The following is a 17,352-nucleotide window of genomic DNA, read 5'->3' as shown; positions in this document are numbered from 1 at the left end:
TTCCGATGTGTATGTCAAACTGGTAGTCGGAAAAAAGCATTCTGCCCCATGGGTACCTGTGGTTCATTAAAGCACAGGTCAAGGGCCGTTAACCGTCACAGTATTAGGACAGGACTTTTTGAAATGGCAACTTTCCGGATTAAAACCTGTATTTTGTACACCCAACTGGGATTTTGCAAGGCCTACATTTCGAATTTGGTCACTTTTTTGTGATTTAACATGCTGAGTGATAGATGTGGTGGCGGCATGGGAAAAGGTAGCACTCGACATGTTGTGCTGCAAACACAAATGCACAAAAAGTGTTCTTTCTAAAGTAAATTACTTTAATCTATTTAATAGATTTTTTTTGTTTTATAAGGCGCCTAATACCAAGGCGGATCCGCGATCAAACCACTATTACTCTGCGTGGTCTTGCTTACAAGACCAGCGCGTTGCCCCTGTGCTATCCTCCGTTCACTGCCCCTATGCTATCCTATGTTCACTGGCTATGCCTTTTCTTTTTTCTAACCGAAGTGCTGACACCTGTAAGCAGCCGTGTAACCGTGCAACCGCTACACGGGATGCCTGGGGTGTCGGTGTGGCTGGGGCAAGTCAGGGGGCCCTGGCTCAGAAGCCGTTTTTGGAGACTGATGGACCTGGCCAGCCCTGGCCCACTTAAAGCCCTGGGTGCTGTTGGAGCTGCAAGAGATAGGTGGGAAGCCAGCTGTTGTTGCAGCATTCATACACGCTTCTCAGAAGAACACAGGTGCTGTGTGTGGGTAAGCCCCCAGCTGGTATTAAAGCATGCTGCCTGGCACAGCATGGAAGTGTACGGTTGGCATTGAGTTTGTTTGGTGCCACAGTGAGTTCATGCATGCATGCCCTGTGCCTTCACGTTGTAATCACGGGTGTTTGGCACGCAGTGCCTGTGGGCTGTAGTTTTGTGCAGGAATGTGGTTTTTGTTGGGGCAGGAGGCTGATGGGTAGTTGGCCGAGGCAAGAACATGCAGGTCTTACTTTTAGTACATAATGGAAATATTCCTAAATTACCATCAAGTGAAGCGGTGTCTTGGTAGGTCCTTTGGCCGAGATTTTCTCCCACAGACCCCGCCTGACGTAGCGGACGGTGGTGCCAGCGATCTGGAACTCGCCCGGGAGTTCGATTTTCCAGTCACTGTTGATGGATTTCTTGCTGGAATCTTTCAGAGCTGGAAAAAAAAGAGAGAAAACACAGCGTGGCATTCAATTAGGCCCCTTGAAAGGAAACACTGGCAGGCTCGTGCTGGCGGCTTGCAGGGCCCTAGTCGCCATTTACAGAAAACAAAGAATGACAGCTCCAAAAAAAGAGAGGTTAGGGTGGTGCCTGCCATTACACGGGGGCTCTGTAACGGTCCAGTGGTAGAAGTCCACCGAAAAAAGGAGTAGTCTCGGCAGGGAAGAGGGTAGGCGGAAGCATAGTGCAACATGTGACAAGGTGTTGCGGCCGGGGCATTGCAATAGTCTTAGGTTCAAAGTGACGTTGCACTGCTGAAAAGTGACTTTGCACTGCCAACACAAACTCTGATTCATGGAACTGTGCAAAGTGTATTTTTGCAGCGCGAAGTCCGTGCAAGGGGTCATTTTATGCAGTATACGAAATGACTATTCGCCGCAAAAATACACTTTGCACAGTTCCATGAATCAGGGCTTGTGTCGGCAGTGCAATGTCACTTTGGACCATGCAAATATTGCATGAATCGGGCCATTAGTGTATAGTAACTAAGGCTCTGATTACAACTTTACACTTGCACAGGGACATCCTCTATATAGAATGGTGAATATGGTCGTAAAAAGTAAAGAAATGGTATGATAATGCCCGGTGCACCCTACATGTTTTAGTCCAAATTTTAAAAGGGCTATAATTGATTTGGAGGTGGAAGGTGAGCTTTTTCTTAAAAACATCTTTTACCTTTCGTGATTTTTTTCCAGCAAAATATCCAGATGCCTCCACATTCTCTGAGGCACTATGTCAAGGCGCGGAGCATTTATTTTCTTTACCAACTGCATTCTGGGACTTGTAGTCTTGGGTCACTTCAATTGAATGCAATGGGCTTAGGTGAAATTAAAGTAAATGCAAAGCCCAGAACTGAAATAGGGTTTAATCCAATGACATGGAGTTATTTGGTAACCTTGTTTTTAGCCACCTAAGATTGATTACCTCCCTGCTAGAGTTCTTCCGTTCTCTGGCTCAAACTCTCTGCAGGTCAAACTTTTCTCCAAGCAGAGAGTGGGAGGTAGATCCCTTTCCTCGGCTGGTTCATCCCTCTGGGACAGTCTCCCTGCCCCCCTCAGACTTGAGCGGGATCTCCTTAAGTTCCAGAAACTTCTCAAGACTTTCCTTTTCTCCTCTTCCTTCCTTCTCACCCTCCTGTGCTAACATCCCTCTGCCGCTGAGACCGGGGCCTGGTCCCTACTGGGTCATACAGGGTCCACACCACCCCCCTACCAGTCCTCCCAGCATCCCTTGCCAGCACTAGCCCTCGGCCACCCTTCCCCTGACTAGCCCAACATAGCCCACCCTGTCCATGGCACTCATCCTCCCTTACCCCTCTATTTCCCCTGGCACTTGCCGCCTTGGCCCCCCAATCACTTGCTCACCCTGTGCTTTTTTGGGCGCCCCACGACACTTCTCGTTCGCCAACCCCCCACCCACTGCGCACCTGCCACCTTTTTTGCAATTGCACGGTACGATTGTCACAAGGCCAATATAACCGTTATTGTTGTTTTTGTAGTTTTCTTTTCCGATGCCCCACCCCTAATTTGTCGTATGGCACCTGGAAACACCTGTGTATAGACACCATACAAATGTCCAATAAATAAATAAACATGGCGCTCCGATAGAGGAGGCAGAAAACTGAATATCAGCCCTGGAAGATACATCCGTCAGAACCTCCTCTACAGTTCAAATACTGGAAGACTCTCTGAAGGAGGTGATTGCTACAAATGAGGACCTGGAGGGTCGGTCTTGGAAGAATATCATACGCCTGGTAGGAGTAGGAGAAACACAGGTGTCGGGTCACATAGAAAAATTAGTGGACAAAAAACTGTAGAGAAATAGTTGATCAGAATGAGCTATTATTGCCCCTGTTCATAGTAGAGTGTGCGTTTTAGAGTTCCGATGCCAGGCCCATCCCAGGAGCGCTCCCCTCCACCACAAGGTCCATTACAGCCAGGGTCCTGAACTACAGAGATCGAGATACCTTTCTCAGGCTGTCTAGGTTAAAGGGGGACCTATTTTACGACGGGGACCGAATAAAGGGTTTCGCAGACTTCTCTGCAGCGGTCCAGGCATCCAGGAAACTTTGGCAGGAGTGAATCGAGTGCTCTGAGAAAAAAACGTCAAGTACTCAATGCTGTTGCCAGCTAAGCTATAGGTGCCACACGACGGCAAGGTAACATTTTTCACCTCGCCTGAATCGGTATCTGCCTTCACCGAGCGGGTGCCTTCCATAACTGGTCTGGGGTCCTGCAGAAGTGTTCGCACTTGAAGATGGTTGAGTGGGTGGGCTGGTAAACATCGTACTGTCACGCATGAAAGGATAATGCACTGAGCATTGGCATGCATTTACGATAATGCTGCCATCTTGGCCGAATGAGCGTGGCGCATAGTTTTTGTTGGAGATGGTGGGGAGTGGATTATACCAGGTGGGTTGGGGTTGCCTCTCTGTGCGGGGGTTCGGGGGTTAGGGGCTTGTTCTGATTTCATGTTTTTTGAGGTGGGCAGGCATATGGGGGTCAAGAAAGGGGACCTCGTGCCGACCACTGTTATGTTCATGTCTGAAGGAAGTTCTTTAAGACACATTGGGCCTCATTACGACCCAGGCGGTAAGTTACCGCCTGGGCCGTGACTTTACCACCATGGCGTAAACTACCTTTACGCCATGGTGGTTGGCGGACTTACCGCCCCATTCCGACCTTGGCGGGGCGGTAAGTCCCCAATCCCCATTTACCCTTCCCCATTCCCATTTTTGCCCCATAGGGCATAATGGGAGTGGGGAAGGCGTTAATTACGCCACCGTAAATTACGGTGGCGTAATTAACTCCATGGTCCCTTAGCGCCATGGATTTTAACACCTGCTAAAAGCAGGTGTTAAATCCGCCATGGCGCTAAGGGACCTCGTACTCAGGCGGTAAGGGTCGCCGCTGTTTACGCTGGCGTAAACCCCTTACCGCCTGGGTCGTTATGAGGCCCATTGACAGTACAGATGTGATGTAGAACTTGCATTGATGGGGGTGGGTGGCAGGAGATACAATCGCATGAACTACCTTCTTGTCAAGCGTGAGCAGAGGGATGCTCCACTCCGAAATATCGATTACATTGACCACCTGGAATATCAGAGGTAGTAATCACACGCATAAGGCCAGAAAAATGTTGCTAAACATGAAACGGCATAAGGTCAATGTAGCCTTTCTTCGAGAAACACATTTGACAACTGCCTCTGAATCGACATTTGCTGGCCAGTGGGGGGTGCCATAGGTTTTATTCATCCAGTTCCTCTTATGCGCGGATTGTGGGGCAATTTTAATACACAGTTCCCTTGGGTTCAGGCTGCAAGCCATGTTAAAACAAGACAATAGCCCTCATTACGAATCCGGCGGTAGCCGTGCAGATAAAACTGTCATGCTGCCGCAGGACCCGTGGGGACTTACTGGCTCAGGATTTGCCGGAATCACCGGGGCATTACAGCCCCAGTGATCCTGTAATTCCGGAGCCGGCATTCTGTAAATCCCCATTCCCGTGGAGTCGGGAATGGGGAAGTGGAAACACTGGCACCATGTGTTAATGGTCCCAGTGTTTCCGCGTCCGTCTGCGGCCGGTGGCGTTACGCCCGCTAGGTCAGACCTGGTGGGTGTAACACCACACAGTCACAGAACTTGTAGTTAGCTAGTCCGGAAAACTGTGCCGATATGGTTTTACTGGCACCGTTATATCCATGCTGGCTAACTTGTAATGAGGGCCAATGACCGGTTTCTCATAGTAAAAGGCTATGTCGAAGGGTTCCTGCTCACTTTACTTACTTGTTATGCCCCTAATGCGTGCAACCCAGATTTCTATAATAGGGCACTGGATGCTCTAACAACAGAGGATGACTCCATGATGATGTGAGGAGGGGACTTCAACACCGTCCTCGACCCCGATATGGATAGAACCTGTGTAGTATCTGAGCGGAATCCAAGGCAGCTCAGAAACTAAAACGGATATGTGATATGCATGACCTAGTGAATACAATGAGACTGCGCCACCCCAGGGGCAAGGAATATACGTTTCTCTCCTGGGTCCATAACACAGCATTCCGCATCGATTTTCTTCTGTGTCTCCAAACTACTGGTGACTCAAATGGGGGGGTTGCACGATACCACTGGGCACGCTAAACATTCTCCACGATTGGTGGAAGGTAAAGGGTTGGGCGCGCTGCGCAACCAGGGTGGGTGTAGGTTTAAACCGGAGGCCTCACTGGATGATGGATTTAGAAATGACCTACGGGTTGAAATGCACCATTTCTTGCTCCATAAATGGATCATATGGTACGCTGTGGGAATACATTAAAAGTTATATACGGAGCGTTTGCATAGCTAAAGAGGCGGGGATACTTTGGGCCATTAGAGCAGACCAGGAGTCCAATGAACAAAGACTTGGTGGGCTGGAGAAGACTTACCAGGACACTGGGAGCAGGAAGACAATGGCAAGAATTGTCAAAATGCAGAGAAAATGCGACAAGGGAGATCCCATTTTTAGGTAGGCATCATCAGGTTCAGTCAATACGGGAAGGGCTAGATACCACGGGCGCTATTGGCACGAATGTTGGTGGTTGGTAGGAGGAGGAGGGACTGTATAGAGGTCATCAGGGACGATAGCAATGATTGTAGGCACGCTACCGCAGATATTGTGGAGGGATTACTACTGTTCTACAGCGACATGTACGCAGCCAGGAGGGAGGTGACACCCGCTCAGATTCCGCAGTACCTGGAGGATATTGAACTGTTATGGTTGACTCTGGCGAATCGGGAGAAACTCTGTCTGGACATTACGGCTGCAGAAAATCTAGAGGCAATCAAGAATCTGGCGGGATCCAAGGCCCCTTGGCCGGATGGTGTCGCCATTTAATTCTATAAAACCTACGCCAATGTCATAGCTCCTCTTCTCTTGAAGGTCTGTCAAGTAGCGGTGGACTGTAGCACCTTCCCCGTGATGATGAGAGAAGCCATAGTCACCCTACTACTCAAAACGGGAAAGGAGGCGGATCAGTACGGCTCTGATCACCCAATTGCACTTGTCAATGTAGACAATAAAATATATGCTAAATTGTTGCCGGTATGACTCCTCCCTTAAACTCCTCTCAAGTGTTTTTTCCAAGCAGTCTTCTGAGAGTTAATGGCTTAATAAGAGCAGTAAACGCGTGACCGGTGTATTAAAAAAATCGCTGCCTTCAGCTATTCGATTAATAAGCACTGTGACTGTACTTGACTGAAGTCGTGATGTCCAAGCATTGGAAAAGCCAGCAGTTGTTACTTGTGTATAAGTATTCAGCATCTGCCAGGTTGTCATGTCACGCGGGAGACTGGGGTCTGCCGCTCCCATTTCCTCCTGGCGAGTCTACCCGCGAGTTCGCGTCTGGGGACTCGCCGGGAGGGGAGCGACGGGTTACGGGGCCGGCGGCCTTCGGCGCATGCGCGGAGGCCCTCTCTCTCGGTTCCGCGCATGCGCCGTGGGGGCTTGCCTCCCAAGCCTCGCTCTGGGTTCGCCGGCGCCCGGAAATGGAACGGTTTGCGTTCCAGGCCTCTCGGGCGCCGGCGGCCCATAAAAGAGGCCGCGAGTCAAAGCGGGCCGCGTCTCAACGCGGTTCGCTTTGCTCACCTCGTTGTTCCTGCCCAGCCTTACCTGTGGCCTGTCCTGGGCCTGCCTGCCTCCAGCCTTACCTGTGGCCTGTCCTGGGCCTGCCTGCCTTCAGCCTTACCTGTGGCCTGTCCTGGGCCTGCCTGCCTCCAGCCTTACCTGTGGCCTGTCCTGGGCCTGCCTACCTCCAGCCTTACCTGTGGCCTGTCCTGGGCCTGCCTACCTCCAGCCTTACCTGTGGCCTGTCCTGGGCTTGCCTACCTCCAGCCTTACCTGTGGCCTGTCCTGGGCCTTCCTACCTCCAGCTTTACCTGTGGCCTGTCCTGGGCCTGCCTGCCTCCAGTCCTTACCTGTGGCCTGTCCTGGGCCTGCCTGCCTCCAGTCCTACCTGTGGCCTGCCCTGGGCCAGCCTGACTCCAGTCCTTACCCGGGTCCTGTCCTGGACCTGCCTGCCTCCAATCATCACCTGGGTCCGGCCCTGGGCCAGCCAGCCTCCAGCTACTACCTGGGTTCTGCCCTGGGTCAGTCTTCCCTCAGCCCATTCCGGAGTTCTGTCCTGAGTCATCATTGAGTAGATGGGTCTTATCCCACACTAGCCTGCATTCCCCCTGTTCCATCTTGGGCACGTTCCTACAGTTCTCTAATTGGCCAGACTGCTAGTTCCAACTGTCCTCACTCTTTCCTGTCTTGCCTGACTCCGAATCTCATCCTGTGTACCTTTGGAACCATCTGCACCAGCCAAGCTCCTTTTGCCTACTGCGAATACCTTTCTGCTACACTGGTCTATCTATCAACTGTCGCTGCACTGAGGTTCTCGGAAGATTCATGGTCTTGACTACAAGCTCTACCTGGACTATGGTTCCATCCATCTGAGCCTACATCCTCTTGTCACGCTTACCTGGGAGAGTGCCTTCGTGACATTGGGGGTTGGTCCATCCTTCACCCAGTTCCTCTTTTGGGTGGTGGAGAGGCTGATTCCTCGTGCCGCTATCTCATCGGTTCCTGGACTCCAGACTGGCGACCTCTGCGAGACCAACCACCAAGACTACAGGTACGCGGTCCTCTCGGGCCAATCAGCTTGACACAGGTACTCTATTAGATCCCCAGGTACTCGCACCATTTTGCACCTGCTACCATCAATGGCCAGTTAGTACCAATGCGGAAGTGCCTGGAAAGTGCCTTTACCATGCCTCCACAAAAGCCCAAACTGTTGGCATTGCCAATGCTTGTTCTGTCTTGCCACTGGTCTATGTCACACTATATTCACACCCTCAAGAACTCGCTCACCGCGTGTTCTCATCTTTGTGCTATTTTACGAGCACCCCTTTGTGCAATGCGGCTGCCATCAGTCAATGTGTTACTGTAAGTCACTGTAAGTCACTGTAAGTCACTTCTGATTGAAATTGACATCCCTGTTCTTCAAATGAATACAAATGCAGTGTGGTGCTGGAGTTAGTGTATGCGCACGCTCGCGTTTACAGTGCCGGGGCAGCGATGTGTGGGTGTAATGCTATTGGTGTGCGGTACTGGGGACATTATGCGTATGTGTCTGCGCTGTTCAGTGCAAAAGCAATGTGTGTGTTTGTGAAAGTGCTACAACTGCACTTTATGTTATGGTAAATGTAGCAATAATAGCAATCTTAATAATAATAATAATAATAATAATAATAATAATAATAATAATAATAATAATAATAATTTGTGTTCTTGTAGTTTTATAAAGCTTCTAAACTCTGTCATGGCGTTCGAACTTCATAAGTGCGTGGAGCCCTCATGTCAGAGGAGAGGACAGCGCTTTAATCGTGAGTTATCAACTCATACAATAAATAAGAATGATCTTGGCAAAGTAATGATGTTAGCCCTCGATGCCTCACTATATTGAACAATCCTTCCCCTTGGGGAACGCTGGGAATGTTTCTTTTCCAACATGGCTGTTCTATTTGCAATAGCCAAACAACAGCCAGAGCAGGGGTGCCCAACTGATTTTGACAGAGGGCCGAAAGAACCTTACATGATGGCTATGGTGGGCCGAAAAGTAAATGTGGGCGGGGTGGTAGGTGGGGCATTGCAGGAGGCTTTTTCAACCCCCAATTTGTATTAAATACATGGAAAAAGAATACGTTTTTGAGGTGTAACGATTTTTATTTGTATTTCAGACTTACATTTTGTACTACACATTTTCCATTGTTATCATTTATTTCTATTTATTTTTCTCACATTAATTAAATTATATATATTTTATTGACCCTTGATTGGACATTCCATTATTTTGGATTGCTATACTTTGCTGTTTGGGTTGCCCAAGAGGAGTATGGTCTTCGTTGAGTCAGGTTTCCTCAAAAAGCAAAGGCTGTACATCTCCTAACTGTGCCTGTTTTAGCTTTATTGTTGGGTTCACTCTAGAAGTGCAACACTATGCCCCATGGCCCCCACCCGCAACCAAACACTATGCCCCATGTCCCTCACTCCCAACCAAACCCTATGCCCCTTGGCTTCCACCCCCAACCAAACACTAAGCCCTATGTCCTTCACCCCCAACCAAACCCTATGCCCCTTGACTCCAACCCCCAACCAAACACTATGCCCCATGGCTCCCACCCCCAACCAACACTATGCCCCATGGCTCCCACCCCCAGCCAAACACTATGCCCCATGTCGCTCACCCCCAACCAAACCCTATACCCCTTGGCTCCCACCCCCAACCAAACACTATGCCCCAGGGCCCCATCACCCCCAACCAAACACTATGCCCCATGGCCCCCACCCCTCAAGCAAACACTATGCCCCAGGGCCCCATCACCCCCAACCACACACTATGCACCATGGCTCCCACCCCCAGCCAAACACTATGCCCCATGTCCCTCACCCCTAACAAAACACTATGCCCCATGGCCCCCTCAGCCCCAACTAAACACTATGCCCCATGGAACCCTCACCACCCCCAACCAAACACTATGCCCCATGGCCCCCTCACCCCAACCAAACACTATGCCCCATGGCCCCTACCCCTCAAGCAAACACTATGCCCCATGGCCCACCTCACCCCAACCAAACACTATGCCCCATGGCCCCCTCACCCCCAACCAAACACTATGCCCCATGGCCCCCTCACCCCCAACCAAACACTATGCCCCATGGCTCCCACCCCCAACCAAACACTATGCCCCATGGCCCCCCTCACCCCCAAACAAACACTATGCCCCATGGCCCCCTGACCCCCAACCAAACACTATGCCCCATGGCTCCCACCACCAACCAAACACTATGCCCCATGGCCCCCTCACTCCCAACCAAACACTATGCACCATGGCTCCCACCCCCAGCCAAACACTATGCCCCATGGCTCCCACCCCAACCAAACCCTATGCCCCATGGCTCCCACCCCCAACCAAACACTATGCCCCATGGCTCCCATCCCCCCAACTCAGCATAAAAACTCTCAAGCATGCACCCATACAGACGCCTTACACCCCACCCCCCAACTCAGCACACAAACTCTCAAGCATGCACCCATACAGACCTGAACCCCTCCCAACCTCCCAACTCAGCACACAAACTCTCAAGCATGCACCCATACAGACCCGTACCCCCCACCCCCCAACTCAGCACACAAACTGTCAAGCATGCTGCACCCATACAGAACCGTACCCCCCACCCCCCAACTCAGCACACAAACTCTCAAACATGCACCCATACAGACCCAAAGCCCACACCCCCCAACTCAGCACACAAACTCTCAAGCATGCACCCAAACAGACCCGTACCCCCAACTCAGCACACAAACTCTCAAGCATGCACCCATACAGACCCGTACCCCCAACCCCCAACTCAGCCCACAAACTCTCAAGCATGCACCCATAAAAACCTGTACCCACCACCCCCAAACTCAGCACACAAACTCCTCAAGCATGCACCCATACAGACCTGAACCCCCCAACCTCCCAACTCAGCACACAAACTCTCAAGCAAGCACCCATACAGACCTGAACCCCCCCCACCTCCCAACTCAGCACACAAACTCTCAAGCATGCACCCATAAAGACCCAAAGCCCCCACCCCTCCAAATCGGCATACAAACTTTCAAGCATGCACCCATACAGACCCGTACCCCCCACCCCCAACTCTGCACACACTCTCAAGCATGCACCCATACAGACCTGAACCCCCCAACCTCCCAACTCAGCACACACTCTCAAACATGCACCCATACAGACCCAAAGCCCCACCCCCAACTTAGCATACAAACTCTCAAGCATGCACCCATACAGACCGTACCCCCCACGCCCTAACTCAGCACACAAAACTCTCAAGCATGCACCCATACAGACCCGAACCCCCCCAACCTCCCAACTCAGCACACAAACTCTCAAACATGCACCCATACAGACCCAAAGCCTCCACCCCGCAACTCAGCATAAAAACTCTCAAGCATGCACCCATACAGACCCATACCCCCACCCCCCAACTCAGCACACAAACTCTCAAGCATGCACCCATACAGACCTGAACCCCCTCAACCTCCCAACTCAGCACACAAACTCTCAAACATGTACCCATACAGACCCGAACCCCCCACTCCTGCATCTCAACATACACCACACTTACACTCCAAAACAAACATTCAGGCAGTGCCGACTCCCCCCCCACATCTCAACATACACCGCACCCACACTTAAAAACAAACATTCATGCAGACCTGACATCCCCACCCCCGCATCTCAACATACACCACACAAACATACAAAAACAAACATTCATGCAGACCTGACATCCCCCACCCCCATATATAAACATACACCACACTCACACTTAAAAACAAACATTCATGCAGACCCGACACTCCCCACCCCCGCATCTCAACATACACCACACTCACACTTAAAAACAAACATTCATGCAGACCCGACACGCCCCCAGCCCCGCATCTCAACATACACTGCACAAACATACAAAAACAAACATTCTTGCAGACCTGACACCCCCCCGCATCTCAACATACACTGCACAATCATACAAAAACAAACATTCATGCAGAACCGACACTCCCCACCCCCTCATCTCAACATACACCGCACAAACATACAAAAACAAACATTCATGCAGACCAGACACCCCCCCACCATGCATCTCAACATACACCGCACAAACATACAGGCAGAACAGACCCGACACACCAACACAAACAAACAGACCACTTACCGGATGTGCTGGAAGGCAGGCTAGCTGGAACGCTGGCGAGGTCTCTGGCACTACGGCTGGCGTGGGCGTGGTAAGGCTGAAATGCCTTCCATCATCAAGCCTTACTGGCCACGCCAGCTGTAGTGCTGGCCCTCCATTGGTGCAGCACACATGCACTACATGACTCGTAGGAGCTACGTGGTGCGTGTGTGCTGAGCCAATGAGGGCCAGTGTTTTGTCCTGCCTGGAAGAGTTTCAAAGACTTTCCTAATGGAGGGCGGCCGATGCTGCTTGTGAGCTGCACTCAATTAGGGAAGTCTTTGTACCTTGCGGGCCGGACAAAACAGCATGGCGGGCCGCAACTGGCTCGCGGGCCATATGTTGTGCACCTGTGAGCTAGAGGGAGGGTCGGACTGGGCCATAAAATTGCCTCGGGCACCAATGAAAAAGTGTCTCACAGTTGCAAACGGCAATTCATTCCTTTTGCGGCACTGTTTGAATAGCACCCAAGGGGGAGTTTTGGGACAAAATGTGATGCAAATTCTGCATTTGAAGGAATATTTATTCATCAACACTGGGCAAAACTACTAGCTGCATGGTGAAGTAACTCATCAAACAGGCCCACATTGGCCAAAAAAGTGGCCCACTTTGACCAAAAAAACGGGCCCACACCACCATTTTGTGTTTTTGGTTCACCCATGGGCCTACTGCCCCATAGGCCAGTTCAAGCTTTGCTACAGGCTGAGTAATTCTCCGCCTACCCACCTGCCTTCCTGCTACAGTCTTATGCCAATAGTTTCGCCACAACAGGTGTCGCATTGCGACACTGATGAGCTAAAACAGAGTGACACACTGTTTTCGCCACCACGTGGTCTAGCTGTATTGTTGCACCTTAATCCAATGCCTTGCAAATGTGTGCCCAGTGCTTTGCCATCTATATTGGTAAACCCTGAAACCAGCAGCTTATTTTATTGGCATTGCAGCAGCTCGCCCTTTACAAAATCAAAATACCGCAGTCTAGTATGCGTGAAGCATACAAGTGGACAACCTCTTTTAACCAGTCATTATTTAGGAAGGAAAAATGCAGCCAAACAAGAGAAATGTCATTGTTATTTATAACGCGCTTAATACTGAAGCGGTTTCAAAGCGCAGACCAGGGGATCGAACATGTGTTGGTCCACATCTCTTACTTCCAAGGCGAGCACGTTGCCCCTGAGCTATCCTCTAAAGAGGACTGTTGTTGTGTTCTGTGAAAGTGACAGAGCCTGCATTTAAAAAAGGCACAGAGGACAGAGGCTACTTCTAGCGGGCGTGGTATTTCCAGCCCTGCATCAGGGGCTCCCCTTCGTCCTCTACTGGCTTACCTTGCCCAGACTTTGAGCTCCGTGCTTCCTCATCCACGGGTCCTCGGGGACCCGCCCCCCGCCCAGACATACGGCAAAGCTTGATGTTACCACCACCTTGTGGCATGCAGGAACCGGCTCCTGCACACAGGCCTTCAGGGGAGACTCTTGAGGTTTCGAGATTTATGGACTTCCGCTGAGGGCGCTGCCATGTTGGAATCCTCTGAACACATGTCTCAGTCATAAACCGGAAGGAGACACTTAGTCATAAAACAATACACTTCCCGTTACCGTCCAACCTTATTTATGGGGCGCCATGTTGCCCTCCACGGCCCCCTCGGCGCCAAACACTTTCATCCACGAATCTAGATGGATATGTGCTCTCGGGGACCTGTCGACCATTAAAACTTATTTATGGATTTCAGTCAAAGGAGTTGCAAATTTACTTCAAAAGTTCATGTCTGTCAAGAAGCGCGAGTTGTACAAAATAACACATTTCAGCCTGAGGGCAAAAAGTGACAACAAATCACCCCGTCAGCTCATGGCCCAGAGGCAGCAGTGGACACATCTGGAGAACTTTGGTTATGAGCAGAGCCGGCCTTAGGGAGGGGGGCGATGCCGGGCAGCCGCCCAGGGCGCCTTTTGCCCCCACTACACCAGCTCGGGGGAGTCTTTCAAGGGCTCCCCCGAGCTGGCGTTGTGGGAGAAGGCGCAGCAGGCGGCCTTTTATTGTAAAATGTGCCCGCGGCGACGGGTGCATTTAAATGCGCCCCTCCACAGCGGGCACTTTTCATAAGAAAAGGTGCCAGTAGCACCCCACCACGCCAGCTCGGGGGAGTCTTTCAAGGGCTCCCCCGAGCTGGCTTGGTGGCAGGCGCCTCATTGTCATTGAATGAACCCGCGGCGGCAGGCTCATTCAGTGACAATGGGGTGCTAACGCGCCCTATTTAACATCCTCGCAGAAGCGAGGGGGGTAAAAAAATAATAATGAAGTTGCCCATCCTGGCCCCACCCCCTTTTGCCCCGCCCACCGCCCCCTGTTAACCAAGGGCGCGCGGTGTGCGAGGGGGGGGCGCCATTTCGCCCAGGGCGCTGCTGCCCTTAAGGGCGGCCCTGGTTGTCAGTGATATTTCGGCAGAACACGACGGAATTCTTTCAAACTACTGAGGGAAACCATCAAAACACGTGCTTGAGGTGATGGATGAATATCCATCTGGTGCAGAGTCTTTGAAAAAAGGCAGACGACAATTCATAGCTCTCAACTCACCCGCTTTTGGCAGGTGTCACCCGCCTTGAAAGCAGATGAATCACCCGCCAAGTCCCTCGTACGCCCATTCACTTCTATGGACCTCTCACCCGCCAAAAAGAAAATAGGGTGATTTCACCCACCTTGGTGACAAAAAAGGTTGGGAGCTATGGTCGACATCAACTTTATTTGTGGAAATAGACGCGAGTCATTTTCATGGTAGACAGCGATAGGGCGGGATTTGTACATTTCTTGGCCCGTCCAACACCTGTGCCCTGTCTAGTGGAGGCTGTTCGGGTCTCATTCTCGGAAACCGTGGTGAACGCCTGCAGCCGCCTGTAGCAAAGGTGGTGGCAACAAAATCAGTACCACAATTTGAAGAGGCTTGGGGCAGACCTAGTGGAATAAAATAGTGTAATTGAAGCACTTCACTTGTATATAAGTACTTTACAAATAAACAATTACAATGGCCAGGCTTTATGGCATATAGCCCTGAATCAGTACTTAAAGCTCCTACTGACAAAAACCAATCCACAAAACCTGGCAAAGGCCATTTATTAGTTGGAGAGGGGAGAGTTAGACTTTAAGTACCACCACGCAACCCGGTCAAGGGTTTCTGAGGCCGCTGTAGACTGCCAAGGGGGAGCACGTATGCAAATTGAATGTACAATTGAGTACAGAAGTAATTATAACTGTTCTTTTATAACATGCCTAATACCAACGAGTGGCTTCTAAACGCGGGATCGGGGTTCGAACCTGTGTTGTGTTGCATTGTCTTGTTTCCAAAACAAACACGTTGCTCCTGAGCTATCCTTCCTCCTCAAGTAGGCTCAAAAACCCACCAATCACATAAGCAGGATTACCCATCCGGGGATAAGTTAAAGGGCTACCATTTGGAACACCTGGATCATTTTCTAAAACTGGGGTCTGCAACCTTTGGCTGGCCAGATGTTTGTAACCACAACTGCCGTGATCAAGCAACATGGAGTTTGCCAGCTGAGGGTGAGGGGATATTTAGTCCGAAACCTCCGGAGAGCCTAAGGCTGCTCATCACTGCAGGCTAAGATGAAGTTGTAGTTATGTCTCGCTGCCAAGAAGATGCTGTTCCAAGTAAAAGCCACCATGGTCTATGGATCTCTTCCCTGGGCTTCCAAAGGGCAGCTTCGCAATGAGCCTACATAACCAGCAAGACTCCTGGTTAACCTGCATAGAACCGGCCCATGCTCGAGGTTGAGCACTCAGAATGCGAGTGTTGCGAGCCTGACTTCACATGCATTCCCCCTCAAAAAGAGGGGACAGAATTGAGTCAGCCAGACCCCTTGATTGGTCCCTGGGTGAGGCCAGTAGGATAACCCATTCACCCTAATAGTGCCTGAAGGTTTTGTGTTCAGACACAACACGTTGTACTCAGACTCTGCCATGCAGGGGTGCTGTCAACATTTTTGAAACTAAACGCTAAGGGTGTCACTGTGACCCACGACAGATGATGGTTTACTGCCAGGACCCACATCCTCACCGTTCGAGGCGTTCGCTAGGGGGGGATGGGGGGTTATAGGCCCCAGTCTTTTGATTGTAGCCCCGGACAGAAGCTCAGGGGCTACAACCAAAAGGCTAGCTAGCCCCGCGTCCTGACTGTCAAGGCATTAGCTTAGCCCCAGATCTTTTCCGGACCTAGCAACACACATTATATGGCAATCCGTGCAGTGTTGGTCCTGATGTCCCTCGGGGCTAGGGGGGGGGCACGCCAACAGCTACTGCCTCCCCATCTGCCCTGGGGGTCAGAACTGCATGCATTGCCACCCGCATTGAAACTTGCTGCCGCTGGAGATGCAAGACTCCAAATTCAACTCCACCTGGATTTCTGCATCAGCAAAAAGCCAACTGATGCCACAGGGAATCATGGAAATGGCTTCTGCCATGCACGGATGTGACAGGTGCCATTTAGTATTCTTTGCGTGAGAATGGGTGCAATTCCAGACTGCAAACCTGGATCCGCCCTGAGTTCAGAGTTCTTAGTGCCAAGGACGAGTATGCTCATCTTTTTTGCATAGACGTGCATAATAGCCTAGCAGTTAAGGGGTTAAAGACTTAATATTGCACAGAGAGGGCTGCCCACACGTGCGTCTATACATAAGTGGCCTGTTTTGTACTGCACACCTGCTCTACTAAAAGGAGCTTCTTTGCCAGTGGTATTCAAACCTTCTTATGCAGAGCCCAATTGAGTACAAATATTCTTGCTGGGCCCCCTCAGATGCCATTTATGCTTATATTTTCTATTAAAATCAGTCACTTTAATCCCTTTTGGAAGAACCTCGTGCCCCCCTCCCCTCACCTGAACATCCTTTGCCCGCCCCGGGGGGGCAGGGGGGCAGCCCGCAGTTTGATAACCACTATTCTAGGGCCTTGTAGAGGCTGTGCTCTGCAGACCCAAACTGTGGTGGTGAGTCATGGGAACATTTCACACCTACCTCCTGCACCATGGCCCAAAGTCACAGAGATAAAGTGGGGTGTTCTTCTTTGCCGGCTCGGTCCTGAGGTTCACAAATGCCTCAATGAGGCACAGAATTAAAGTTTGCCTCCCTACTCCATTGTGTCTTCTTTCAAAAAGAATAGCGCCTCAGCACAGATTCCATTCTCTGCCAGGCGTTGCTGGTGACATCACTTCCTTTATTAAAAGCTGGAGCCAATCAGTGCCTTAGATTTTACCGAATCATTAAAACAAATATTTTTAG

General features: G+C 50.8%; 1 protein-coding gene across 3 annotated transcripts in view; it reads right to left on the bottom strand.

The window, feature by feature from the left end:
- The window catches only part of ADAMTS17 (ADAM metallopeptidase with thrombospondin type 1 motif 17), a 1,111,828-nt gene that overhangs the window by 169,025 nt on the left and 925,451 nt on the right, over positions 1 to 17,352 (bottom strand). For all 3 annotated transcript variants that reach the window (XM_069625034.1, XM_069625036.1, XM_069625035.1), the window contains one exon: positions 1,030 to 1,187. In XM_069625034.1, coding sequence (XP_069481135.1) covers positions 1,030 to 1,187 — 158 coding nt within the window. The remainder of the gene's footprint in view (positions 1 to 1,029; positions 1,188 to 17,352) is intronic.

Source organism: Ambystoma mexicanum, chromosome 11 (genome assembly GCF_040938575.1).
Source record: "Ambystoma mexicanum isolate Mex_15411 chromosome 11, UKY_AmexF1_1, whole genome shotgun sequence".
Lineage (NCBI taxonomy): Eukaryota > Metazoa > Chordata > Amphibia > Caudata > Ambystomatidae > Ambystoma > Ambystoma mexicanum.
The sequence above is the reverse complement of the archived record's forward strand: the minus strand, read 5'-3'. Positions and strand labels throughout refer to the sequence as shown.